This window comes from Scyliorhinus torazame, chromosome 9, assembly GCF_047496885.1.
Source record: "Scyliorhinus torazame isolate Kashiwa2021f chromosome 9, sScyTor2.1, whole genome shotgun sequence".
NCBI classification, from domain to species: domain Eukaryota; kingdom Metazoa; phylum Chordata; class Chondrichthyes; order Carcharhiniformes; family Scyliorhinidae; genus Scyliorhinus; species Scyliorhinus torazame.
Window position 1 is genome coordinate 3995025 of NC_092715.1, and position 26544 is coordinate 4021568.

The 26544-nt window shown below is 49.8% G+C and overlaps 1 protein-coding gene across 1 annotated transcript in view; it reads left to right on the forward strand.

The window, feature by feature from the left end:
* bxdc2 (brix domain containing 2) overlaps window positions 1-7387 on the forward strand; it is a 69605-nt gene extending 62218 nt beyond the window's left edge. Inside the window, exon 10 of the mRNA XM_072515581.1 lies at window positions 6219-7387. Coding sequence (XP_072371682.1) covers window positions 6219-6467 — 249 coding nt within the window. The 3' untranslated portion in view covers window positions 6468-7387. The remainder of the gene's footprint in view (window positions 1-6218) is intronic.
* The last annotated feature ends 19157 nt before the right edge of the window (window positions 7388-26544 follow it).

A 26544-nucleotide genomic window follows, 5' to 3' on the forward strand; every position in this document is an offset into this window, starting at 1 on the left:
GCTCATCCACTCTGCCAAGAATCTTACCATTAGCCCAGTACTCAGTCTTCCTGTTATTCCTTCCTAAATGAATCACCTCACACTTTTCTGCATTAAACTCCATTTGCCACCTCTCAGCCCAGTGCTGCAGCTTATCTATGTCCCTCTGTAACCTGTAACATCCTTCCGCACTGTCCACAACTCCACCGACTTTCGTGTCATCTGCAAATTTACTCACCCATCCTTCTACACCCTCCTCCAGGTCATTTATAAAAATGACAAACAGCAGTGGCCCCAAAACAGATCCTTGTGGTACACCACTAGTAACTGGACTCCAGTCTGAACATTTCCCATCAACCACCACCCTTTGTCTTCTTCCAGCTAGCCAATTTCTGATCCAAACTGCTAAATCACCCTGAAACCCATGCCTCCGTATTTTCTGCAGTAGCCTACCATGGGGAACCTTATCAAATGCTTTACTGAAATCCATATACACCACATCAACTGCTTTACCCTCATCCACCTGTTTGGTCACCTTCTCAAAAACTCAATAAGGTTTGTGAGACACGACCTACCATTCACAAAACCGTGTTGACTATCTAATTAAATTATTCCTTTCCAGATGATTATACATCCTATCTCTTATAAACCTTTCCAAGATTTATCCCACAACAGAAGTAAGGCTCACTGGTCTATAGTTACCGGGGTTATCTCTACTCCCCTTCTTGAACAAGGGGACAACATTTGCTATCCTCCAGTCTTCTGGCACTATTCCTGTAGACAAAGATGACTTCAAGATCAAGGCCAAAGGCTCAGCAATCTCCTCCCTAGCGTCCCAGAGAATCCTAGGATAAATCCCATCCGGCCCAGGTGACTTATCTATTTTCACACTTTCCAAAATTGCTAACACCTCCTCCTTATGAATCTCAAGCCCTTCTAGTCTAGTAGCCTGAATCTCAGTATTCTCCTCGACAACATTGTCTTTTTCCTCTGTGAATACTGACGAAAAATATTCATTTAGCACCTCTCCTATCTCCTCGGACTCCAAGCACAACTTCCCACTACTGTCCTTGACTGGCCCTACTCTTACCCTAGTCATTCGTTTATTCCTGACATATCTATAGAAAGCTTTAGGGTTATCCTTGATCCTACCTGCCAAAGACTTCTCATGTTCCCTCCTGGCTCTTCTTCGCTCTCTCTTTAGGTCCTTCCTAGCTAACTTGTAACTCTCGAGCACCCTAACTGAACCTTCATGTCTCATCTTTACATAAGCCGCCTCCTTCCTCTTGATAAATGTTTTGACTGCTTTAGTAAACCACGGTTCCCTCACTCGACCACTTCCTCCCTGCCTGACGGGTACATACTTATCAAGGGCACGCAGTAGCTGTTCCTTGAACAAGCTCCACATTTCCATTGTGCCCATCCCCTGCAGTTTTCCTCTCCATCCGATGTATCTTAAGTCTTGCCTCATCGCATCATAATTGCCTTTCCCCCAGATATAACTCTTGCCCTGCGGTATATACCTATCCCTTTCCATCACTAAAGTAAACGTAATCGAATTGTGGTCACTGTCACCAAAGTGCTCACCTACCTCCAAATCTAACACCTGTCCTGGTTCATTACCCAGTACCAAATCCAATACGGCCTCACCTCTCGTTGGCCTATCTACATACTGTGTCAGGAAACCCTCCTGCACACACTGGACAAAAATGGACCCATCTAATTTACTCGAACTATAGCGTTTCCAGTCAATATTTGGAAAGTTAAAGTCCCCCATTACAACTACCCTGTTGCTTTCGCTCCTATCCAGAATCATCTTTGCAATCCTCTCCTCTACATCTCTGGAACTTTTCAGAGGCCAATAGAAAACCCCTAACAGGGTGACCTCTCCTTTCCTGTTTCTAACCGCAGCCCATACTACCTCAGTAGACGAGTCCTCATCAAACGTTCTTTCTGCCACCCCTCCCCCTCTTTTACCACCTTCCCTGAACTTACTGAAATATCTACATCCCAGCACCTGCAACAACCATTCCTGTCCCTGCTCTATCCATGTCTCCGAAATGGCCACAACATTGAAGTACTGACCCTCTGACAGTGCAGCACTCCCTCAGTACTTACCCTCTGACAGTGCGACGCTCCCTCAGTACAGACCCTCTGACAGTGTGGCACTCCCTCAGTACTGACTATCTGACAGTGCAGCGCTCCCTCAGTACTGACTCTCTGACAGTGCAGCACTCCCTCAGTACTGACTCTCTGATAGTACGGCACTCCCTCAGTACTCACCCCCTGACAGTGCAGCACTCCCTCAGTACTCACCCTCTGACAGTGTGGCACTCCCTCAGTACTGACCCTCTGACGGTGCGGCAATCCCTCAGTACTGACCCTCTGACGGTGCGGCACTCCCTCAGCACTCACCCTCTGACATGCAGCACTCCCTCAGTAAGAGTGGTCCTTGGATGAATGTGCTAAATTGTGGGAAGGCTAATTATAACAATTTTAGGCGGGAACTGAAGAACATAGATTGGGGGTGGATGTTTGAGGGCAAATCAACATCTGACATGTGGGAGGCTTTCAAGTGTCAGTTGAAAGGAATTCAGGACAGGCATGTTCCTGTGAGGAAGAAAGATAAATACGGCAATTTTCGGGAACCTTGGAGAACGAGAGATATTGTAGGCCTCGTCAAAAAGAAAAAGGAGGCATTTGTCAGGGCTAAAAGGCTGGGAACAGACGAAGCCTGTGTGGAATATAAGGAAAGTAGGAAGGAACTTAAGCAAGGAGTCAGGAGGGCTAGAAGGGGTCACAAAAAGCCATTGGCAAATAGGGTTAAGGAAAATCCCAAGGCTTTTTACACGTACATAAAAAGCAAGAGGGTAGCCAGGCAAAGGGTTGGCCCACTGAAGGATAGGCAAGGGAATCTATGTGTGGAGCCAGAGGAAATGGGCGAGGTACTAAATGAATACTTTGCATCAGTATTCACCAAAGCGAAGAAATTGGTAGATGTTGAGTCTGGAGAAGGGTGTATAGATAGCCTGGGGTTACATTGAGATCCAATAAGACGAGATGTTGGGCGTCTTAAAAAATATTAAGGTAGATAAGTCCCCAGGGCCTGATGGGATCTACCCCAGAATACTGAAGGAGTCTGGAGAGGAAATTGCTGAGGCCTTGACAGAAATCTTTGGATCCTCGCTGTCTTCAGGTGATGTCCCGGAGGACTGGAGAATAGCCAATGTTGTTCCTCTGTTTAAGAAGGGTAGCAAGGATAATCTAGGGAACTACAGGCCGGTGAGCCTAACTTCAGTGGTAGGGAAATTACTGGAGAGAATTCTTCGAGACAGGATCTACTCCCATTTGGAAGCAAATGGATGTATTAGTGAGAGGCAGCATGGTTTTGTGAAGGGGAGGTCGTGTCTCACTAACTTGATAGAGTTTTTCGAGGAGGTCACTAAGGTGATTGATGCAGGTAGGGCAGTGGATGTTGTCTATATGGACTTTAGTAAGGCCTTTGACAAGGTCCCTCTTGGGAGACTACTACAAAAGGTGAAGTCACACGGGATCAGGGGTGGGCTGGCAAGGTGGATACAGAACTGGAAAGGTCATAGAAGGCAGAGAGTAGCAATGGAAGGATGCTTTTCTAATTGGAGGGCTGTGACCAGTGGTGTTCCACAGGGATCAGTGCTGGCACCTTTGCTCTTTGTAGTATGTATAAATGATTTGGAGGAAAAGGTAACTGGCCTGATTAGTAAGTTTGCAGACGACACAAAGGTTGGTGGAATTGCGGATAGCGATGAGGACTGTCAGAGGATACAGCAGGATTTAGATTGTTTGGAGACTTTGGCGGAGAGATGGCAGATGGAGTTTAATCCGGACAAATGTGAGGTAATGCATTTTGGAAGGTCTAATGCAGGTAGGGAATATACAGTGAATGGTAGAACCCTCAAGAGTATTGAAAGTCAAAGAGATCTAGGAGTACAGGTCCACAGGTCACTGAAAGGGGCAACACAGGTGGAGAAGGTAGTCAAGAAGGCATACGGCATGCTTGCCTTCATTGGCCGGGGCATTGAGTATAAGAATTGGCAAGTCATTTTGCAGCTGTATAGAACCTTAGTTAGGCCACACTTGGAGTATCGTGTTCAATTCTGGTCGCCACACTATCAGAAGGATGTGGAGGCTTTAAGAGAGGGTGCAGAAGAGGTTTACCAGAATGTTGCCTGGTATGGAGGGCATTAGCTATGAGGAGCGGTTGAATAAACTCGGTTTGTTCTCACTGGAACGAAGGAGGTTGAGGGGCGACCTGATAGAGGTATACAAAATTATGAGGGGCATAGACAGAATGGATAGTCAGAAGCTTTTCCCCAGGGTAGAGGGGTCAGTTACTAGGGGGCATAGGTTTAAGCTGAGAGGGGCAAGGTTTAGAGTAGATGTACGAGGCAAGTTTTTTACGCAGAGGATAGTGGGTGCCTGGAACTCGCTACCGGAGGAGGTGGTGGAAGCAGGGACGATAGTGACATTTAAGGGGCATCTTGACAAATACATGAATAGGATGGGAATAGAGGGATACGGACCCAGGAAGTGTAGAAGATTGTAGTTTAGTCGGGCAGCATGGTCAGCACGGACCTGGAGGGCCGAAGGGCCTGTTCCTGTGCTGTACATTTCTTTGTTCTTTGTATTCAATACAACCCTCTGACAGTGCAGCACTCCCTCATTAGTGACCCTCTGACAGTGCAGCACTCCCTCAGTACTGACCCTCTGACAGTGCGGCACTCCCTCATTAGTGACCCTCTGACAGTGCAGCACTCCCTCATTAGTGACCCTCTGACAGTGCGGCACTCCCGCAGAACTGACCTTCTGACAGTGCAGCACTCCCTCAGTACTGATCCTCTGACAGTGCAGCACTCCCTCAGTACTGACCCTCTGACAGTGCAGCACTCCCTCAGTACTGACCCTCTGACAGTGCAGCACTCTCTCAGTACTGACCCTCTCACAGTGCTGCACTCCCTCAGTACTGACCCTCTGACAGTGCAGCGCTCCCTCATTAGTGACCCTCTGACAGTGCAGCACTCCCGCAGAACTGACCTTCTGACAGTGCAGCACTCCCTCAGTACTGATCCTCTGACAGTGCAGCACTCCCTCAGTACTGACCCTCTGACAGTGCAGCACTCCCTCAGTACTGACCCTCTGACAGTGCAGCACTCTCTCAGTACTGACCCTCTCACAGTGCTGCACTCCCTCAGTACTGACCCTCTGACAGTGCAGCACTCCCTCAGTACTGACCCTCTGACAGTGCAGCACTCCCTCAGTACTGACCCTCTGACAGTGCAGCACTCCCTCAGTACTGACCCTCTGAAAGTGCAGCACTCCCTCAGTACTGCCCCTCTCACAGTGCTGCACTCCCTCAGTACTGACCCTCTGACAGTGCAGCACTCCCTCAGTGCTGACCCTCTGACAGTGCAGCACTCCCTCAGTGCTGACCCTCTGACAGTGCAGCGCTCCCTCAGTACTGACTCTCTCACTGCGGCACTCCCTCAGTACTGACCCTCCGACAGTGCAGCATTCCCTCAGTACTGACCCTCCGACAGTGCAGCACTCCCTCAGTACTGACCCTCTGACAGTGCAGCACTCCCTCAGTACTGACCCTCTGACAGTGCGGCACTCCCTCAGTACTGACCCTCTGACAGTGCAGCACTCCCTCAGTACTGACCCTCTGACAGTGCAGCACTCCCTCAGCACTGACCCTCTGACAGTGCAGATCTCCCTCAGTACTGACCCTCTTACAGTGCAGCGCTCCAACAACACTGACCCTTTGATAGTGCAGCACTCCCTCAGTACTGACCCTCTGACAGTGCAGCGTGTGATGAACGTGAGTGTGTGTTTATCTGGATCTCTCATTCTGCGTTCCAATTCTCACCTCTGTCTCTTTCTCTCTGTCTCTGTCTCTCTCTCTGCCTCTCTCTCTCTCTCTCTCTGCCTGCCTCTCTATCTCTCTCTCTCTGTCCATCTCTCTGTCTCTCTGCCTCTCTCTCTCTATCTCTCTCTCTGTCTCTCTCTCTGTCTCTCTCTCTTTGTCTCTCTCTGTGCCTCTCTCTCTCTCTCTATCTCTCTCTCTGTCTCTGTCTCTCTGTCCATCTCTCTGTCTCTCTCTCTGCCTCTCTATCTCACTCTCTGCCTCTCTCTCTCTCTGTCTCTCTCTCTCTCTCTTTTCTGGTTCTAACTCGCTCTCTCTCTCTTGTGTCTGTTCCCAGCACCGACGGATTTTGCGGGTGGCCACCGCTTCCCGATTTATGGAGAAACAACGGATGAAGGACTTGCAGTCCGTCCGGAAGAGTGAAGAGCGTCTGACTCTGCCCAAGGATCCCACTCACGCCGTCTTTGATACGCCCGTCAGTGAGAAAACATCTTTAATCCAACTGGAACCACCTGTGGAACAACCCAGAAATACAAACCGGAAAAAGAGGCTCTTCAAACGTCAGCGAATAAAGCTGCGACGATAAACAGACGGAGACCGAGTCCCAGGCAGGCTCGCTCACCGGCAAAGTCCCCACCCAAACCAGCAGGGGGTGTGTGAACGAGCTGAAACAGTCTGAGTGAGCCCAGGGGCATTAACATCAGGACTCAGCCTCCCCCAGTCTGTGGGGGGGAGGGGGGTCCTGACCCAGGCGCATTAACATCAGGACTCTGAGCCTCCTCCAGTCTGCGGGGGGGGGGGGGGGGGGGGGGGGGGGGGGGTCCTGGCCCAGGGACATTAACATCAGGACTTTGAGCCTCCCCCAGTCTGGGGGGGGAGGAGGGGGGTCCTGGCCCAGGGACATTAACATCAGGACTCTGAGCCTCCTCCAGTCTGCGGGGGGGGGGGGGTGTCCTGGCCCAGGGACATTAACATCAGGACTTTGAGCCTCCCCCAGTCTGGGGGGGGAGGAGGGGGGTCCTGGCCCAGGGACATTAACATCAGGACTCTGAGCCTCCTCCAGTCTGCGGGGGGGGGGGGTCCTGGCCCAGGGACATTAACATCAGGACTTTGAGCCTCCCCCAGTCTGGGGGGGAGGAGGGGGGTCCTGGCCCAGGGGAATTAACACCAGGACTCAGCCTCTCCCAGTCTTGGGGGGGGGGGGGGTCCTGACCCAGGCGCATTAACATCAGGACTTTGAGCCTCCCTCAGACTGGGGGGGGGGGTCCTGGCCCAGGGGCATTAACATCAGGACTCTGAGCCTCCTCCAGTCTGGGGGAGGGGGGGGGGAGAGGGGGTCCTGGCCCAGGGGCATCAAATCAACAAATTCCTCAATGTGCACATTACTGGGTCCACTCCTTCCGGGATTGGGGTACGGATCTGCTGGAGATCAAAGTTTAGCAAAATCATTTTCTAAAACGTGTTTATTGACACAATCTCTATGCTCCAATAAAATAGTTCCTGGTTTTCCTGTCTGATTTTTGTGTTAGCCTCCTGGGATATGGAGATAGACAGTCAGCCCTGCCCTCGGACCAGTGTTTTACCTGGTGGAGGGGGGTACTTGTGTTTTTTTTAATTTAGAGTACCCAATTCACTTTTTCCAATTAAGGGGCAATTTAGCGTGGCCAGTCCACCTACCCTGCACATCTTTGGGTTGTGGGGGTGAGACCCACGCAAACACGGGGAGAATGTTTTGTTTGCACTGAGCGCTGAATTTGGGTGTATTAGAGTGTTAAAGTGAGAGTTTGGTGACAGGGATATTAAGGATTAATTTTTATCTAAAGTTTAATCTTTTATTTAGTTAATTATCTTAAAAGTTGCTGTTTGGGTTAGAAGAAGGCAAGTTTTAAACCAGCTTTAAACAGTTTACTTGGCTGTACTTGCAGCTGGAGCTTGTTAATTAGTTAATTGGATTAGGCCAGTTTTCAGAGGCTAGATTCACAGTATAAAAGTGATCCCCGACAGTGCAGACTTTGTTTGCACTGAGTGCTGAATTTGGGTGCATTTGAGTGCGATAGTGAGAGTTTGGTGACTGAGGGAGTTAGGTGAGAAGGGAGTGAGGTGCTCCTTTCATTTCATTTCCTCAAAGAGCGTGAAGGGAGCTGGGAGTTTACAGAGAGTGCAGCTGACTGGGAGCAGAGTCGGAGGGCGAAGTTCCAGTTGGTCCACAGGGCAGCTACATTCTGTAGGGTAAGAGTTGGTTTTTTGGGGGGCGCAGCAAGCTATCTTTGTATCATTAGCAGAATCACCAACTTGAGAGTGCAGCAGCAGTTTATATATATATATTTTTTTTTTTTAAGGGCCTAACGGGTGTTTAATCTTTTTTTTCCTTTTACATCTCTTTGGGAATTCAGATCAGAGGGGATGGAGGCTAGGGCAGTTGCATGCTCCTGTAGGATGTGGGTGGTGAGGGATACCACCGGTGTCCCCGCTGACTATACCTGCGGGCAGTGCACCCAACTCCAGTTCCTCCGAGACCGTGTTAGGGAACTGAAGCTGGAGGAACTTCGGATCATCCGGGAGGCAGAGGGGGTGATTGAGAAGAGTTACAGGGAGGTAACCACACCCAATGTACAGGACAAGAGTAGCTGGGTTACAGTAAGGGGGGAAAAAAACCAACAGGCAGACAGTGCAGGGATCCCTCGTGGCCGTTCCCCTTCAAAACAAGTATACCGTTTTGGATGCTGTTTTGGGGGGGGCTGACCTACCGGGGGAAGGCCCTAGCGGCCAGGTCTCTGGCACTGAGTCTGGCTCAGAAGGGAAGTGGGGAGAATAGAAAAGCAATAGTGATAGGGGACTGAATGGTTAGGAGATTCTGTAGGCGCGAACGAGACTCCCGGAAGGTATGTTGCGTACCGGGGCCAGGGATGTCTCGGATCGAGTCTACGCGAATCTTAAAGGGGAGGGGGAGCAACCAGAAGTCGTGCACATAGGCACCAACGACATAGCTAAGAAAAGGGATGAGGATCTCAAAAGTGATTTTAGGGAGTTAGGTTGGAAGCTAAAGAGCAGGACAAGCAGAGTAGTGATCTCGGGATAGCTCCCGGTGCCACGTGCAAGTGAGGCAAGGAACAGCGAGCGAGTGCAGCTGAACACGTGGCTACAGGGCTGGTGCAGGAGGGAGGGCTTCAGATGTGTGGATCATTGGGCTATCTTCTGGGAAAGGTGGGACCTGGAGATGAAGGACGGATTGCACCTAAACTGGGGGGGGCACCAATATCCTGGGTGGGAGGTTTGTTAGAGCTCTCCGGGAGGGTTTAAACTAGTTTGGCAGGGGGGCGGGAGGGTTTAAACTAGTTTGGCAGGGGGACGGGAACCAGAGCTATGGATCAGAGGATAGGGTAGCTGTCGAACAGGCAGAAATAGTCTGCAGCAAGTCTCTGAGGAAGGATAGACAGTTGATAGGGCAAAGTTGCGCTCAGTGGAATGGGATAAAGCAGGCATTGTCAAACTCAGGGGCGCGATGGGTGTCTGTCACGACGCTCCCGAATGAGCAAATCCGTGCGGAGCAGCCGGCTGGGAGCAGCCTTCAAAATGGGCAGGAACAGATTTTAAAAATGCGGCCGCACTGCGTATGTGTGCCCGATCATCGGTGCGCATGCGCAAATCTATGCACATACGCACCGATGATTGTGCACGCATGCGCAGTGCGCCCGCATTTTTTTTATATGGGCGCAGCCTTTTCAAGTTCAGGGGGCCAAAGGCAAATTTGCAAAGCACTGGGTTAAAGTGTGTCTATTTCAATGCAAGGAGTGTCAGGAATAAGGGAGATAAACTTAGAGCATGGATTAGTACTTGGAACTACGATGTTGTGGTCATAACAGAGACATGGATTTCACAGGGGCAGGAATGGTTGTTAGATGTTCCAGGGTTTAGATGTTTTAAGAATAGGGAGGGAGGTAAAAGAGGAGGGGGAGTGGCACTGTTAATTAGGGCGTGCACCACAACTGCAGAAAAGGAGATAGTTAAGGAGGGTTTGTCTACTGAGTCAGTATGGATGGGAGTCAGAAACGAGAAAGGAGCAGTCACTTTAATAAAGAACAAAGAAATGTACAGCACAGGATCAGGACCTCCCAGCCTGCGCCGATCCAGATCCTTTATCTAAACCTGTCGCCTATTTTCCAAGGGTCTACTTCCCTCTGTTCCCCGCCCGTTCATATATCTGTCTAGATGCATCTTAAATGATGCTATCGTGCCCGCCTCTACCACCTCCACTGGCAAAGCGTTCCAGGCACCCACCACCCTCTGCGTAAAAAACTTTCCACGCACATCTCCCTTAAACTTTCCCCCTCTCACCTTGAAATCGTGACCTCTTGTAATTGACACCCCCACTCTTGGAAAAAGCTTGTTGCTATCCACCCTGTCCATACCTCTCATAATTTTGTAGACTTCAATCAGGACCCCCCCTCAACCTCCGTCTTTCCAACGGAAACAATCCTAATCTACTCAACTTTTCTTCATAGCTAGCACCCTCCATACCAGGCAACATCCTGGTGAACCTCCTCTGCACCCTCTCTAAAGCATCCACATCCTTCTGGTAATGTGGCGACCAGAACTGCACGCAGTATTCCAAATGTGGCCTAACCAAAGTCCTATACAACTGTAATATGACCTGCCGACTCTTGTACTCAATATCCCGTCCGATGAAGGCAAGCATGCTGTATGCCTTCTTGACCACTCTATCGACCTGCGTTGCCACCTTCAGGGTACAATGGACCTGAACTCCCAGATCTCTCTGTCCATCAATTTTCCCCAGGACTCCTCCATTGACCGTATAGTCCCCTCTTGAATTAGATCTTCCAAAATGCATCACCTCGCATTTGTCTGGATTGAACTCCATCTGCCATTTCTCTGCCCAGCTCTCCAATCTATCGATATTTTGCTGTATTCTCTGACAGTCCTCCTCGCTATCTGCAACTCCACCAATTTTAGTATCATCTGCAAACTTGCTAATCAGACCACCTATACCTTCGTCCAGATCATTTATGTATATCACAAACAACAGTGGTCCGAGCACGGATCCCTGTGGAACACCACTAGTCACCTTTCTCCATTTTGAGACACTCCCTTCCACCACTACTCTCTGTCTCCTGTTGCCCAGCCAGTTCTTTATCCATCTAGCTAGTACACCCTGTACCCCATACAACTTCACTTTTTCCATCAACCTGCCATTGGGGAACTTTATCAAACGCCTTACTGAAGTTCATGTATATGACATCTACAGCCCTTCACTCGTCAATTAACGTTATCACTTCCTCAAAGAATTCTATTAGACTTGTAAGACATGACCTTCCCTGCACAAAACCATGCTGCCTATCACTGATAAGTCTATTTTCTTCCAAATGTGAATAGATCCTATCTCTTAGTATCTTCTCCAACAGTTTGCCTACCACTGACATCAAGCTCACAGGTCTATAATTCCCTGGATTATCCCTGCTACTCTTATTAAACAAAGGGACAACATTAGCAATTCTTCAGTCCTCCGGGACCTCACGCGTGCTCAAGGATGTCGCAAAGATATCTGTTAAGGCCCCAGCTATTTCGTCCCTCACTTCCCTCAGTAACCTGGGATAGATCCCATCCGGACCTGGGGACTTGTCCACCTTAATGCCTTTTAGAATACCCAAAACTTCCCCCTTCCTTATGCCGACTTGACCAAGAGTATTTAAACACCCATCCCCAGCCTCAACATCCGTCATGTCCCTCTCCTTGGTGAATACCGATGCAAAGTACTCATTAAGAATCTCGCCCATTTCCTCTGACTCCACGCATAAATTCCCTCTTTTGTCTTTGAGTGGGCCAATCCTTTCTCTAGTTACCCTCTTGCTCCTTATATATGAATAAAAGGCTTTGGGATTTTCCTTAACCCTGTTAGCCAAAGATATTTCATGACCCCTTTTAGCCCTCTTTATTGCGCGTTTGAGATTTGTCCTACTTTCCCGATATTCCTCCAAAGCTTCATCAGATTTAAGTTGCCTAGATCTTATGTATGCTTCCTTTTTCATCTTAGCTAGTCTCACAATTCCACCCATCATCCATGGTTCCCTAATCTTGCCATTTCTATCCCTCATTTTCTTTTTCTTTTTTTTAAAATATATTTTATTCAAGATTTTTGGCCAAACATAACAATACGTAGTGTTTCTCTTACACAACAATAAAGCAATATAAATAACAGTGGCCAGTTTTAAACAAATAAATAAATAATATATAAACAGAAACAAAACCAAAACTAATTGGCAACTGCCTTGTCAAAAATAGATACTCTCCAAAGATACAATCCAACAGTCCAATATACATTACCTAAACAAGTGGCTATACATATACAATAACATCCCTGAGAGTCCGTCCGATTTCCCCCCCTCCCCCTCCCCCCTGGGTTGCTGCTGTTGTTTTCCCTCTTCCATCCCCTCTATCTTTCTGTGAGGTAGTTGACGAACGGTTGCCACCGCCTGGTGAACCCTTGAGCCGAACCCCTTAGTACGAACTTAATCCGTTCTAACTTTATAAACCCTGCCATGTCGTTTATCCAGGTCTCTACACCCGGGGGTTTGGCTTCCTTCCACATTAACAATATCCTGCGCCGGGCTACTAGGGACGCAAAGGCCAAAACATCAGCCTCTCTCGCCTCCTGCACTCCCGGCTCTTCTGCAACCCCAAATATAGCCAACCCCCAGCTTGGTTCGACCTGGACCCCCACCACCTTCGAAAGCACCTTTGCCACCCCCACCCAAAACCCCTGTAGTGCCGGGCATGACCAGAACATGTGGGTGTGATTCGCTGGGCCTCTCGAGCATCTCGCACACCTATCCTCTACCGCCAAAAATTTACTGAGCCGTGCTCCAGTCATATGCGCCCTGTGTAACACCTTAAATTGCATCAGGCTTGGCCTGGCACACGAGGACGATGAGTTTACCCTACGTAGGGCATCAGCCCACAGCCCCTCCTCAATCTCCTCCCTCAGCTCTTCTTCCCATTTCCCTTTCAGCTCATCTACCATGATCTCCCCCTCGTCCCTCATTTCCCTATATATGTCCGACACCCTACCATCCCCCACCCATGTCTCTGAGATCACTCTATCCTGCACTTCCTGCGTCGGGAGCTGCGGGAATTCCCTCACCTGTTGCCTCGCAAAAGCCCTCAGTTGCATGTACCGAAATGCATTCCCTTGGGACAACCCATATTTTTCCGTCAGCGCTCCCAGACTCGCAAACGTCCCATCTACGAACAGATCTCTCAATTGTGCTACCCCTGCTCTTTGCCATGCTCCAAATCCTCCATCCATTCTCCCCGGAACAAACCTATGGTTATTTCTTATCGGGGACCGCACCGAGGCTCCCGTCTTTCCCCTATGCCGTCTCCACTGCCCCCAAATTTTCAATGTAGCCACCACCACCGGGCTTGTGGTGTATTTCTTCGGTGAGAACGGCAGCGGCGCCGTCACCATAGCTTGTAGGCTAGTCCCACTGCAGGACGCCCTCTCCAATCTCTTCCACGCCGCTCCCTCCTCTTCTCCCATCCACTTAGACACCATTGAAATATTGGCGGCCCAGTAGTACTCACTTAGGCTCGGTAGTGCCATCCCCCCTGTCCCTACTACGCTGCAAAAATCCCCTCCTCACTCTCGGGGACTTCCCGGCCCACACAAAACTCATAATACTCTTCTCGATTCTTTTGAAACAAGCCTTCGTGACCACCACCGGGAGGCACTGAAACACAAAAAGGAATCTCGGGAGGACCACCATTTTAACCGCCTGCACCCTACCTGCCAGTAACAGGGACACCATGTCCCATCTCTTAAAGTCCTCCTCCATCTGTTCCACCAACCGCGTTAAATTAAGCCTATGTAATGTACCCCAATTCTTGGCTATCTGGATCCCCAAGTACCGAAAGTCCCTTGTTACCTTCCTCAACGGTAAATCCTCTATTTCTCTGCTCTGCTCCCCTGGATGCACCACAAACAACTCACTTTTCCCCATGTTCAATTTATACCCAGAAAAATCCCCAAACTCCCCAAGTATCCGCATTATCTCTGGCATCCCCTCCGCCGAGTCCGCCACATATAGCAACAAATCATCCGCATACAGAGATACCCGGTGTTCTTCTCCCCTGAGTACTCCCCTCCACTTCCTGGAACCCCTCAATGCTATGGCCAGGGGCTCAATCGTCAGTGCAAACAATAACGGGGACAGAGGACATCCCTGCCTCGTCCCTCTATGGAGCCGAAAATAATCAGACCCCTGCCCATTCGTGACCACGCTCGCCATCGGGGCCCTATACAGCAACTGTACCCACCTGATATACCCATCTCCAAAGCCAAATCTCCTCAGCACCTCCCACAAATAATCCCACACCACTCTATCAAATGCTTTCTCGGCATCTATCGCCACCACTATCTCCGCTTCCCCCTCTGGTGGGGGCATCATCATTACCCCTAGCAGCCTCCGTATATTTGTATTCAGCTGTCTCCCCTTCACAAACCCAGTTTGGTCCTCATGAACCACCCCCGGGACACAATCCTCTATCCTCGTTGCCATTACCTTGGCCAGAATCTTGGCGTCCACATTCAGGAGGGAAATGGGCCTGTAGGACCCGCATTGCAGCGGGTCTTTTTCCTTCTTTAGGAGGAGCGATATCGTTGCCTCTGACATAGTCGGGGGCAGCTGCCCCCTTTCCCTCGCCTCATTAAAGGTTCTCATCAGTAGCGGGGCCAGCAAGTCCATATATTTCCTATAGAATTCAACTGGGAATCCGTCTGGTCCTGGGGCCTTCCCCGCCTGCATGCTCCCAATCCCTTTCACTACTTCCTCCGTCTCAATCTGTGCTCACAGTCCCACCCTCTCCTGCTCCTCCACCTTAGGAAATTCCAGCTGATCCAGAAAGCACATCATTCTCTCCTTCCCATCCGGGGGCTGAGCTTCATATAATCTTTCATACAATGCCTTGAACACTCCATTCACTCTCTCCGCTCCCCGCTCCATCTCTCCCTCCTCATCTCTCACCCCCCCCCCCCCTATCTCCCTCGCTGCTCCCCTTTTCCTTAGTTGGTGGGCCAGCAACCTGTTCGCCTTCTCCCCATATTCGTACTGTCTTCTCCCCATATTCGTACTGTACACCCTGTGCCTTCCTCCATTGTGCCTCTGCCTTACCCGTAGTCAACAAGTCAAATTCTACATGTAGCCTTTGCCTTTCCCTGTACAGTCCCTCCTCCGGTGCCTCCGCATATTGTCTGTCCACCCTCAGAAGTTCTTTCAACAACCGCTCCCTTTCCCTACCCTCCTGCTTTCCTTTATGTGCCCTAATAGATATCAGCTCCCCTCTAACCACTGCCTTCAGCGCCTCCCAGACAACTCCCACCTGAACCTCCCCATTATCATTGAGCTCCAAGTACCTTTCAATACACCCCCTCACCCTTAAACACACCCCCTCATCTGCCAATAATCCCATGTCCATTCTCCAGGGTGGACGCTGTTCTTTTTCCTCCCCTATCTCCAGGTCCACCCAATGTGGGGCGTGATCCGAAATAGCTATAGCCGTGTACTCCGTCCCCGTCACCTTCGGGATCGGTGCCCTTCCCAAAACAAAAAATCTATTCGTGAATAAACTGTGGACATAGGAGAAAAACGAAAACTCCTTACTCCTAGGTCTACTAAATCTCCAGGGGTCTACTCCCATCTGCTCCATAAAGTCCTTAAGCACCCTAGCTGCAGCCGGCCTCCTTCCGGTCCTGGACCTCGATCTGTCCAGCCCTGGGTCCAGCACCGTTTTAAAATCTCCCCCCATTACCAACTTCCCCACCTCTAGGTCCGGGATACGTCCTAACATGCGCCTCATAAAGTTGGCATCATCCCAGTTCGGGGCATATACGTTCACTAAGACCACCGCCTCCCCTTGCAATCTGCCACTCACCATCACGTATCTGCCCCCACTATCCGCCACTATGGTCTTTGCCTCGAACATTACCCGCTTCCCCACTAATATAGCCACCCCCCTGTATTTCGCATCTAGCCCCGAATGAAACACCTGCCCCACCCATCCTTTGCGTAGTCTGACCTGGTCTATCAGTTTCAGATGCGTCTCCTGCAGCATAACCACATCTGCCTTAAGTTTCTTTAGGTGTGCGAGTACCCGTGCCCTCTTTATCGGCCCGTTCAGCCCTCTCACATTCCACGTGATCAGCCGGGTTGGGGGGCTCTTTACCCCCCCCCCCTTGTCGACTAGCCATCTCCTTTTTCAATCCAGCTCCTCACCCGGTTCCCACGTAGCCGTATCTCCCCCCAACGGCGCCCGACCGCCCCACCCCATACCAGCTCCCCCTTCTCCCTAGCAGCAGCAACCCAGTTAACCCCCCCCCCCCGCTAGATCCCTCACTAGCGTAATTGCACCCCCCATGTTGCTCCCAGAAGTCAGCAAACTCTGGCCGACCTCGGCTTCCCCCCCCGTGACCTCGGCTCCCACTGTGCGAGGCCCCCTCCTTCCTGCTTCCCTGTTCCCGCCATGATTCCCGTAGCGCGGGAACAAAGCCCGCGCTTCCCATTTGGCCCCGCCCCCAATGGCCGGCGCCCCCAGTTCCTCATCCTCCCTCCCCCCCCCGCCCCACAACATGGGGAAGAGAGAAAAGTTACAGGGTCGCAGGATTGACAACTTGGGAAATCATCTTTTCCCCCTCTTCACCCCACATATTCGCCCCACCACTTTGTCCCAAACGTTCTTTTTCTAGCCCGCTTATTCCAGTTTCTCCTCTACAATAAATGTCCACGCCTCTTCTGCCGTTTCAAAGTAGTGGTGTTTCCCTTGATGTGTGACCCACAGTCTTGCCGGCTGCAGCATTCCAAATTTAACCTTCCTTTTGTGCAGCACCGCCTTGGCCCGATTAAAGCTTGCCCTCCTTCTCGCCACCTCCGCACTCCAATCTTGATATACGCGGATCACCGCGTTCTCCCACCTACTGCTCCGAGTTTTCTTTGCCCATCTGAGGACCATCTCTCTGTCCTTATGTCGGAGAAATGTCACCACTATGGCTCGAGGAATTTCTCCAGCCCTCGGTCTTCGCGCCATAACTCGATAGGCTCCCTCCACCTCCAACGGGCCCGTCGGGGCCTCCGATCCCATTAACGAGTGCAGCATCGTGCTCACATATGCCCCGACGTCCGCCCCTTCTGCACCTTCGGGAAAACCAAGAATCCTTAAATTCTTCCTCCTCGCATTATTCTCCAGCACCTCCAGCCTTTCCACACACCTTTTGTGTTGTGCCTCGTGCATCTCTGTCTTCACCACCAGGCCCTGTATGTCGCCCTCATTCTCAGCAGCCTTTGCCTTCACGACCCGAAGCTCCTGCTCCTGGGTCTTTTGCTCCTCCTTTAGTCCTTCAATCGCCTGTAATATCGGGGCCAGCAGCTCCTTCTTCATCTCCTTTTTAAGTTCTTCCACGCAACGCCGCAGGAACTCTTGTTGGTCAGGGCCCCATATTAAACTGCCTCCTTCCGACGCCATCTTGCTTTGTGCCTGCCTTCCTGGCCGCTGCTCTAGAGGATCCACCGCAATCCGGCCACTTTCCTCTCCTTTTTCCATCCGTGTCCAGGGGGGATTCCCTTCTGGTTTATCGCACAGTGTTTTTAGCCGTTAAAATTGCCGTTGGGGCTCCTATTAAGAGCCCAAAAGTCCTTTCCACCGGGAGCTGCCGAAACGTGCGACTTAGCTGGTCATCGCCGCACCCAGAAGTCTTCCTAGCCCTCACTTTCACAGGGACATGTCTGTCCTGCACTCTAATCAACCTTTCCTTTAAAAAAACTCCCACATTTCAAATGTGGATTTACCCTTAAACAGCTCCTCCCAATCCACACTCCCTTGCTCCTGCCGAATTTTATTATACTTGGACTTTCCCCAATATAGCACTCTTCCTTTAGGACCACTCTCGTCTTTGTCCATGAGTATTCTAAAACTTATGGAATTGTGATCGCTATTCCCAAAGTAATCACCGACTGAAACTTCAACCACCTGGCCGGGATCATTCCCCAATACCAGGTCCAGTATGGCCCCTTCCCGAGTTGGACTATTTACATACTGCTCTAAAAAAACTCTCCTGGATGCTCCTTACAAATTCTGCTCCATCTACGCCTCCAACACTACATGAGTCCCATTCAATGTTGGGGAAGTTAAAATCTCCCATCACGACCACCCTATTGCTCCTACATTTTTCTATAATCCGTCTACATATTTGTACCTTTATTTCACGCTCGCTTTTGGGAGGCCTGTAGTAAAGTCCCAACAATGTTACTGCACCCTTCCTATTTCATAGATCTACCCATCTTGCCTCAGTGCTCGAATCCTCCATCGTGCCCTCCTTAATCACAGCTGTGATATCATCTCTGACCAGTAATGCAACTCCTCCACCCCTTTTACCTCCCACTCTATCCCTCCTGAAGCATCTATACTCTGGGATATTTAGTTGCCAGTCTTGCCCTTCCCTCAACCAAGTCTCAGTAATACCAAATAACATCATATTCCCAGATACTAATCCAAGCCCTAAGTTCATCTGCCTTACCTGCTACACTTCTCGTATTAAAACAAATGCACCTCAGACCACCTGTCCCTTTGCGTTCATCATCTCTTCCCTGTCTGCTCTTCCCCTTAGTCACATTGAGTTATTATCTAGTACCTTACTGGCTTTAGTTGCTGCCTCTTTACTGACCTCTGACTTCCTAATCTGGTTCCCATCCCCCTGCCACATTAGTTTAAAACCTCCCCAACAGTGTTAGCAAAAGCACCCCCGAGGACATTGGTTCCAGTCCTGCCCAGGTGTAGACCATCCGATTTGTAATGGTCCCACCGCCCCCAGAACTGGTTCCAATGTCCCAAAAATCTGAACCCCTCCCTCCTGCACCATCTCTCAAGCCACGTATTCATTCTGACTATTCTTGAATTTCTACTCTGACTGTCTCGTGGCACTGGTAGCAATCCTGAGATTACTACCTTTGAGGTCCTACTTTTTAACTTATCTCCTAACTCCCTAAATTCTGATTGTAGGACCTCATCCCATTTTTTACCTATATCGTTGGTGCCTATATGCACCACAACAACTGGCTGTTCACCCTCCCCCTTCAGTATGTCCTGCAGCCGATCTGAGACATCCCTGACCCGTGCACCTGGGAGGCAACATACCATTCGGGAGTCTCGTTTTCGACCACAGAAACGCCTGTCTACTCCCCTTATGATTGAATCCCCATATGACTATAGCCCTGCCAGTCTTTTTCCCGCCCTTCTGTGCAGCAGAGCCAGCCACGGTGCCATGAGCCTGGCTACTACTGCCTTCCCCTGGTGAGTCATCTCCCCCAACAGTATCCAAAACGGTATACCTGTTTTTCGAGGGAGATGACCGCAGGGGACACCTGCACCGCCTTCCTGCTCTTTCTCTGCCTTTTGGTCACCCATTCCCTGTCTCCCTCACCAATCCTAATCTGCCGTGTGACCAACTCACTGAACGTGCTATCCACGACCTCCTCAGCATCGCGGACGCTCCAAAGTGAGTCCATCCGCAGCCCCAGAGCCGTCATGCGGTCTAACAGGAGCTGCAGCTGGACACACTTCCCGCACATGAAGGAGTCAGGGGCATCGGCCGCGTCCCTGAACTCCCACATTGAGCACGAGGAGCATAACACGGGTCTGGGATCTCCTGCCATTTTTACACTTTACCGTAACTGATGACAAATATAATATCAAATAATGAATCAGTGAAAGGAATAAAGATTTTACTTACCAGTCACAATACTTACCAACACACAAAGAGTTAAATTTCTCCCAGCTACTGCTAATTGGAGCACTTTCCTTACCAGCCAATCAGTATCCCTCTATTCCCATCCTATTCATGTATTTGTCAAGATGCCCCTTAAATGTCACTATCGTCCCTGCTTCCACCACCTCCTCCGGCAGCGAGTTCCAGGCACCCACTTTATTGGGAGTTTTCTATCAACCCCCCAATAGCAGCAGAGAGATAGAGGAACAGATTGGGCGGCAGATCTTGGAAAAGTGCAGAAGTAACAGAATTGTTGTCATGGTGACTTCAACTTCCCTCTGCAAATGATTTGGATGGAGCAGATTTTGTCAGGTGTGTACAGGAAGGACTCCTGACTCAATATGTAGATAGGCCGACTGGGGGGAGGCCGTATTGGACTTGGTGCTCGGCAACGAACCAGGCCAGGTGTCAGATGTCTCGGTGGGAGAGCATTTCGGTGACAGTGACCACAACTCCTTGACCTTTACCATAGTCATGGAGAGGGATAGGAACAGACAGTATGGGAAGGTATTTAATTGGGGGGAGGGGAAATTATACTGCCATTAGACAGGAGCTGAGGAGCATAAAGTGGGAACAATTGTTCTTGGGGAAATGCACAACAGTAATGTGGGGATTGTTTAAGGAGCACTTGCTGCGAGTGCTGAATAGTTTTGTCCCACTGAGACGAGGAAGGAATGGTCAGGTGAAGGAGCTTTGGATGACAAGAGAAGTGGAGCTTCTAGTCAAGAGGAAGAAGGAAACTTACGTAAGGTTGAGGAAGCAAGGATCTGACTCGGCTCTAGAGGGTTACAAGGTAGCCAGGAAGGAACTCAAAAATGGACTGAGGAGAGCTAGAAGGGGGCATGAAAAAGCCCTGGCGGGAAGGATTAAGGGAAACCCAAGGCATTCTACACTTATGTGAGAAATAAGAGGATGATCAGAGTGAGAGTCGGGCCGATCAGGGATAGTGGAGGGAACTTGTGCCTAGAGTCTGAAGAGATGGGGGAGGCCCAAAATGAATATTTTGCTTCAGTATTCACTAGAGAGAGGGACCTTGTTGCTCATGAGAACAGCCTGAACCAGGTTAATAGACTCCAACAGGTTGATATTAAGAAGGAGGATGTGCTGGAAATTTTGACAAGCATCAGGATAGATAAGTCCCCTGGGCCTGACGGGATAGACCCAAGGTTACTACGGGAAGCGAGGGAGGAGATTGCTGCGCCGTTGGCGATGATCTTTGCGTCCTCACTCTCCACTGGAGTAGAACCGGATGATTGGAGGGAGGCAAATGTTGTTCCCCTATTCAAGAAAGGGAATAGGGAAATCCCTGGGAATTACAGACCCATCAGTCTTACGTCTGGTGAGCAAAATATTGGAAAGTATTCTGAGAGATAGGATTTATGATTATTTAGAAAAACAGAGTTTGATTAAAGATAGTCAGCATGGCTTTGTGAGGGGCAGGTCATGCCTCACAAGCCTCATTGAATTCTTTGAGGATGTGACGAGACATATTGATGAAGGTCGGGCAGTGGATGTGGTGTATATGGATATCAGTAAGGCATTTGATAAGGTTCCCCATGGTAGGCTCATTCAGAAGTTAGGGGGCCTGGGATACAGGGAAATTTGGTTGTCTGGATGCAGAATTGGCTGGCCGTAAGAAGACAGCGAGTGGTAGTGGATGGAAAGTATTCCGCCTGGAGGTCGGTGACCAGTGGTGTCTCACAAGGATCTGTTCTGGGACCTCTGCTCTTTGTGGTTTTCATAAATGACTTGGTTGAGGAAGTGGAAGGGTGGGTTAGTAAGTTTGGTGGGGTTTTAGATAGTGTTGAGGGCTGTTGCAGGTTACAACAGGACATTGACAGGATGCAGAGCTGGGCTGAGAAGTGGCAGATGGAGTTCAACCTCGATAAATGTGAAGTGATTCATTTTGGAAGGTCGAATTTGAATGCTGAATACAGGGTTATGGGCAGGATTCTCGAAAGTGTGGAGGAACAGAGATTTCTTGTGGTCCACGTACATAGATCCCTCAAAGTTGTCACCCAGGTTGATAGCGTTGTTAAGAAGGCGTATGGTATGTTGGCTTTCATTAACAGGGGGATTGAGTTTAAGAGCCGCGAGGTTTTGCTGCAGCTTTATAAAACCCTGGTTAGATCACACTTGGAATATTGTGTCCAGTTCTGGTCGCCTCATTATAGGAAGGATGTGGATGCTTTGGAGAGGGTACAGAGGAGATTTACCAGGATGCTGCCTGGACTGGAGGGCATGTCTTATGAAGAAAGGTTGAGGGAGCTAGGGCTTTTCTCACTGGAGTGAAGAAGGCAGAGAGGTGACTTGATAGAGGTGTACTAGGTGATGAGAGGCATGGATAGAGCGGATAGCCAGAGACTTTTCCCCAGGGTGGAAATGGCTGTCACGAGGGGACATAATTTTAAGGTGATTGGAGGAAGGTATAGGGGAGATGTCAGAGGTTCTTTACACAGAGAGTGGTGGGTGTGTGGAATGCACTGCCAGCAGAGGTGGTGGAGTCAGAGTCATTCGGGACATTTAAGCGACTCTTGGACAGGCACATGGACAGCAGTCAATTGAAGGGGTGTCGGTGAGGTTGACCTTAGATTAGGATAAATGATCGGCACAACATCGTGGGCCGAAGGGCCTGTACTGTGCTGTACTGTTCTATGTTCAATGTTCTAATGTGGAATTTCCACACGGACAGTGACCCAGAGCTGCGATCGAACCTAGGACCTCCGCGTCGTGAGGCAGCTGTGCTAACCACTGCACCATCGTGCGGCCCTGTGGAGGGGTATACTTGATCTCTGGACTGGAGCAAGGTTGCAACTGCCCCCTAGGCTGGGGAGGGGGGGGGCAGGGGTAATTGGCGCCCACCCCTCTGGAGGATGGCTAGTACTTGGCCCCAGGTGCTGGGAGAGGGGTGTGGTTCTGGCCCCCTGGGGTGGGCGAAAGGGGGTAAGATGTAATAAAGTAGGTTAAGTAAACAATCTCAGAGTAAAATATCCCATTGGAAACAGTGACCATAACATGCTAGAATTTGCCTTTCAGTTTGAGAGTGAGAAGGTTGGGTCAGAAACAACTGCACTAAACGTCAACAAGGATAATTACAAAGGAATGAGGGCAGAGTTTGCTGGAGTGGATTGGGAAAGGAGTTTAGCCACAGAGGCCATCGAGCAGCAACAACAGACGTTTCTGGAAATAGTTCATGACTCATAACAAAACTATATCCCAATGAGGAAGCAGGATTCTAGGAAGGGGATAAATCAACCACGGTTAATCAAGGAAGTTAAGGATTGTATTAAACTGAAAGAAAAAACGTACAATATGGCAAAGAGTAGTGGTAGGCAGGAGGATCAGGAACGTTTTAAAAACCAACAAAAGATGACCAAAAATAATAGGGATAAGTCATAGAAATCAGAGTTTTACAGCACCAATGTCTGCGGTACGCAATGGACACAGTCACAAAAACAACCTTCAACCAACACCCTCCTGGCACAAAGCTAATGTTGGATACAACTTGCCTTGAATCCCATGGCTCTTACCACGTGGTATCTTGTCAACAGCCTGACTGACGTCCCTGTAGACTACACCACCCTCATTTACACACCGAGTCACAAACCTGAGGACTTCAATCAAAGCCATGCTGCTCCAAGACAAACTGGTAAGCGAGCCCCTTAGACAACGAGACTGGGGAAATAATGGGGAACCAGGAAATGGCAGAGGAGCTAAATACTTTGTGTCAGTTTTCATGGCGGAGGACACTAATAACTGCAAAAATATTAAGCACAAGGGACAAAGGAGGGGTTATAAATAAATATCGCTGGGGAAAAAGTACTTGGGGAAACTAATGGGGCTAAAGGCCGATAAGTCCCCTGGGTTGCATCCCAGGATATTGAAGGAAGGAGTTACAGAGATAGTGGCTGCACTGGTAGTAATCTTCCAAGAATTCTTAAATTCCAAAAGGTCCCAGAGGAGTGTGACACCCTCATTCAAGAAGGGAGGGGGACAAAAAACAGGTAACCACAGGCCAGTTAGCTCAATGTTTGTCATTGGGAAAATGTTAGAGTCCATTATAAAGGATGTAATAGCAGAGCATTTAGAAATACAAAATATAATCAAATAGAGTCAGCGTAGCTTCATGAAGGGAAAATCATGTCTGACAAATTTATTAGAATTCTTTGAGGTGGTAACGAGCAGGATAGATTGAGGGCAACCAGTAGATGTGTATATATGGATTTCCAAAAAGTGGTCGATAAGGTACCACGCAAAAAGCTACTTAGTAAGATAACAGCCAATGGTGTTGGTGGTAGTAGATCAGCATGGATAGAATATTAGCTAACAGAGTTGGGATAAGAGGGGCATTTTCAGGGTGGCAATCTGTAACTAGCGGAGTGCCAGGGTATAGACAGAGCAGAGCTGGGGAGATAAAAGATCCTGGAGGATAGAAAAGAGTGAGACTGAGAGCGGAGCATAGAACATAGAACATTACAGCGCAGTACAGGCCCTTCGGCCCTCGCTGTTGCGCCGACCTGTGAAACCACTCTAAAGCCCATCTACACTATTCCCTTATCGTCCATATGTCTATCCAATGACCATTTGAATGCCCTTAGCGTTGGCGAGTCCACTACTGTTGCAGGCAGGGCATTCCACACCCTTACTACTCTCTGAGTAAAGAACCTACCTCTGACATCTGTCCTATATCTATCTCCGCTCAATTTAAAGTTATGTCCCCTCGTGCTAGACATCACCATCCGAGGAAAAAGGCTCTCACTGTCCACCCTATCTAATCCTCTGATCATCTTGTATGCCTCAATTAAGTCACCTCATAACCTTCTCTCTAACGAAAACAGCCTCAAGTCCCTCAGCCTTCCCTCATAAGATCTTCCCTCCATACCAGGCAACATTCTGGTAAATCTCCTCTGCACCCTTTCCAATGCTTCCACATCCTTCCGATAATGCGGCAACCAGAATTGCATGCAATACTCCAAATGCGGCCGCACCAGAGTTTTGTACAGCTGCAACATGACCTCATGGCTCTGAAACTCAATCCCTCTACCAATAAAAGCTAACACCCTGTACGCCTTCTGAACAACCCTCTCAACCTGGGTGGCAACTTTCAGGGATCTATGTGCATGGACACCAAGATCTCTCTGCTCATCCACTCTGCCAAGAATCTTACCATTAGCCCAGTACTCAGTCTTCCTGTTATTCCTTCCAAAATGAATCACCTCACACTTTTCTGCATTAAACTCCATTTGCCACCTCTCAGCCCAGTGCTGCAGCTTATCTATGTCCCTCTGTAACCTGTAACATCCTTCCGCACTGTCCACAACTCCACCGACTTTCGTGTCATCTGCAAATTTACTCACCCATCCTTCTACGCCCTCCTCCAGGTCATTTATAAAAATGACAAACAGCAGTGCCCCAAAACAGATCCTTGTGGTACACCACTAGTAACTGGACTCCAGTCTGAACATTTCCCATCAACCACCACCCTTTGTCTTCTTCCAGCTAGCCAATTTCTGATCCAAACTGCTAAATCACCCTGAAACCCATGCCTCCGTATTTTCTGCAGTAGCCTATCGTGGGGAACCTTATCAAATGCTTTACTGAAATCCATATACACCACATCAACTGCTTTACCCTCAACCACCTGTTTGGTCACCTTCTCAAAAACTCAATAAGGTTTGTGAGACACGACCTACCATTCACAAAACCGTGTTGACTATCTAATTAATTATTCCTTTCCAGATGATTATACATCCTATCCCTTATAAACCTTTCCAAGATTTTGCCCACAACAGAAGTAAGGCTCACTGGTCTATAGTTACCGGGGTTGTCTCTACTCCCCTTCTTGAACAAGGGGACAACATTTGCTATCCTCCAGTCTTCTGGCACTATTCCTGTAGGCAAAGATGACTTCAAGATCAAAGCCAAAGGCTCAGCAATCTCCTCCCTAGCTTCCCAGAGAATCCTAGGATAAATCCCATCCGGCCCAGGGACTTATCTATTTTCACACTTTCCAGAATTGCTAACACCTCCCCCTTATGAACCTCAAGCCCTTCTAGCCTAGTAGCCTGAATCTCAGTATTCTCCTTGACAACATTGTCTTTTTCCTGTGTGAATACTGACGAAAAATATTCATTTAGCACCTCTCCTATCTCCTCGGACTCCAAGCACAACTTCCCGCTACTGTCCTTGACTGGCCCTACTCTTACCCTCGTCATTCTTTTATTCCTGACATATCTGTAGAAAGTCTCAACACCAGGGGTGGGGTTTCTCTCTGGGGGCGGAGTTTCTCTCCGGGGGCGGGGTTTCTCTCCGGGGGCGGGGTTTCTCTGGGACGGGTTTCTCTCGGGGGGCGGAGTTTCTCTCGGGGGCGGGGTTTCTCTTGGGGGCGGGGTTCTCTCGGGGGCGGGGTTTCTCACTGGGGGCGGGGCTTCTCTCGGGGACGGGGTTTCTCTCGGGGGCGGAGTTTCACTGGGGACGGGGTTTCTCTCTGGGGCAGGGTTTTTCTCTGGGGGCGGGGTTTCTCTCGGGGGCGGAGTTTCACTGGGGGGGGCGGGGTTTCTCTCTGGGGCGGGGTTACTCTCGGGGGGCGGAGTTTCTCTCGGGGGCGGGGTTTCTCTTTGGGGGCGGGGTTTCTCCCGGGCGGGGCGGGGTTTCTCTCTGGGGGGCGGTGTTTCTCTCTGGGGGGCGGGGTTTCTCTGGGGGGGGGGCGGGGTTTCTCTCGGTGGGTGGGGTTTCTCGGGGGGCGGGGTTTCACTGGGGGGGGCGGGGTTTCACTGGGGGGGGGCGGGGTTTCTCGAGGGGGGCGGGGTTTCCCTCGGGGGGGCGGGGTTTCTCG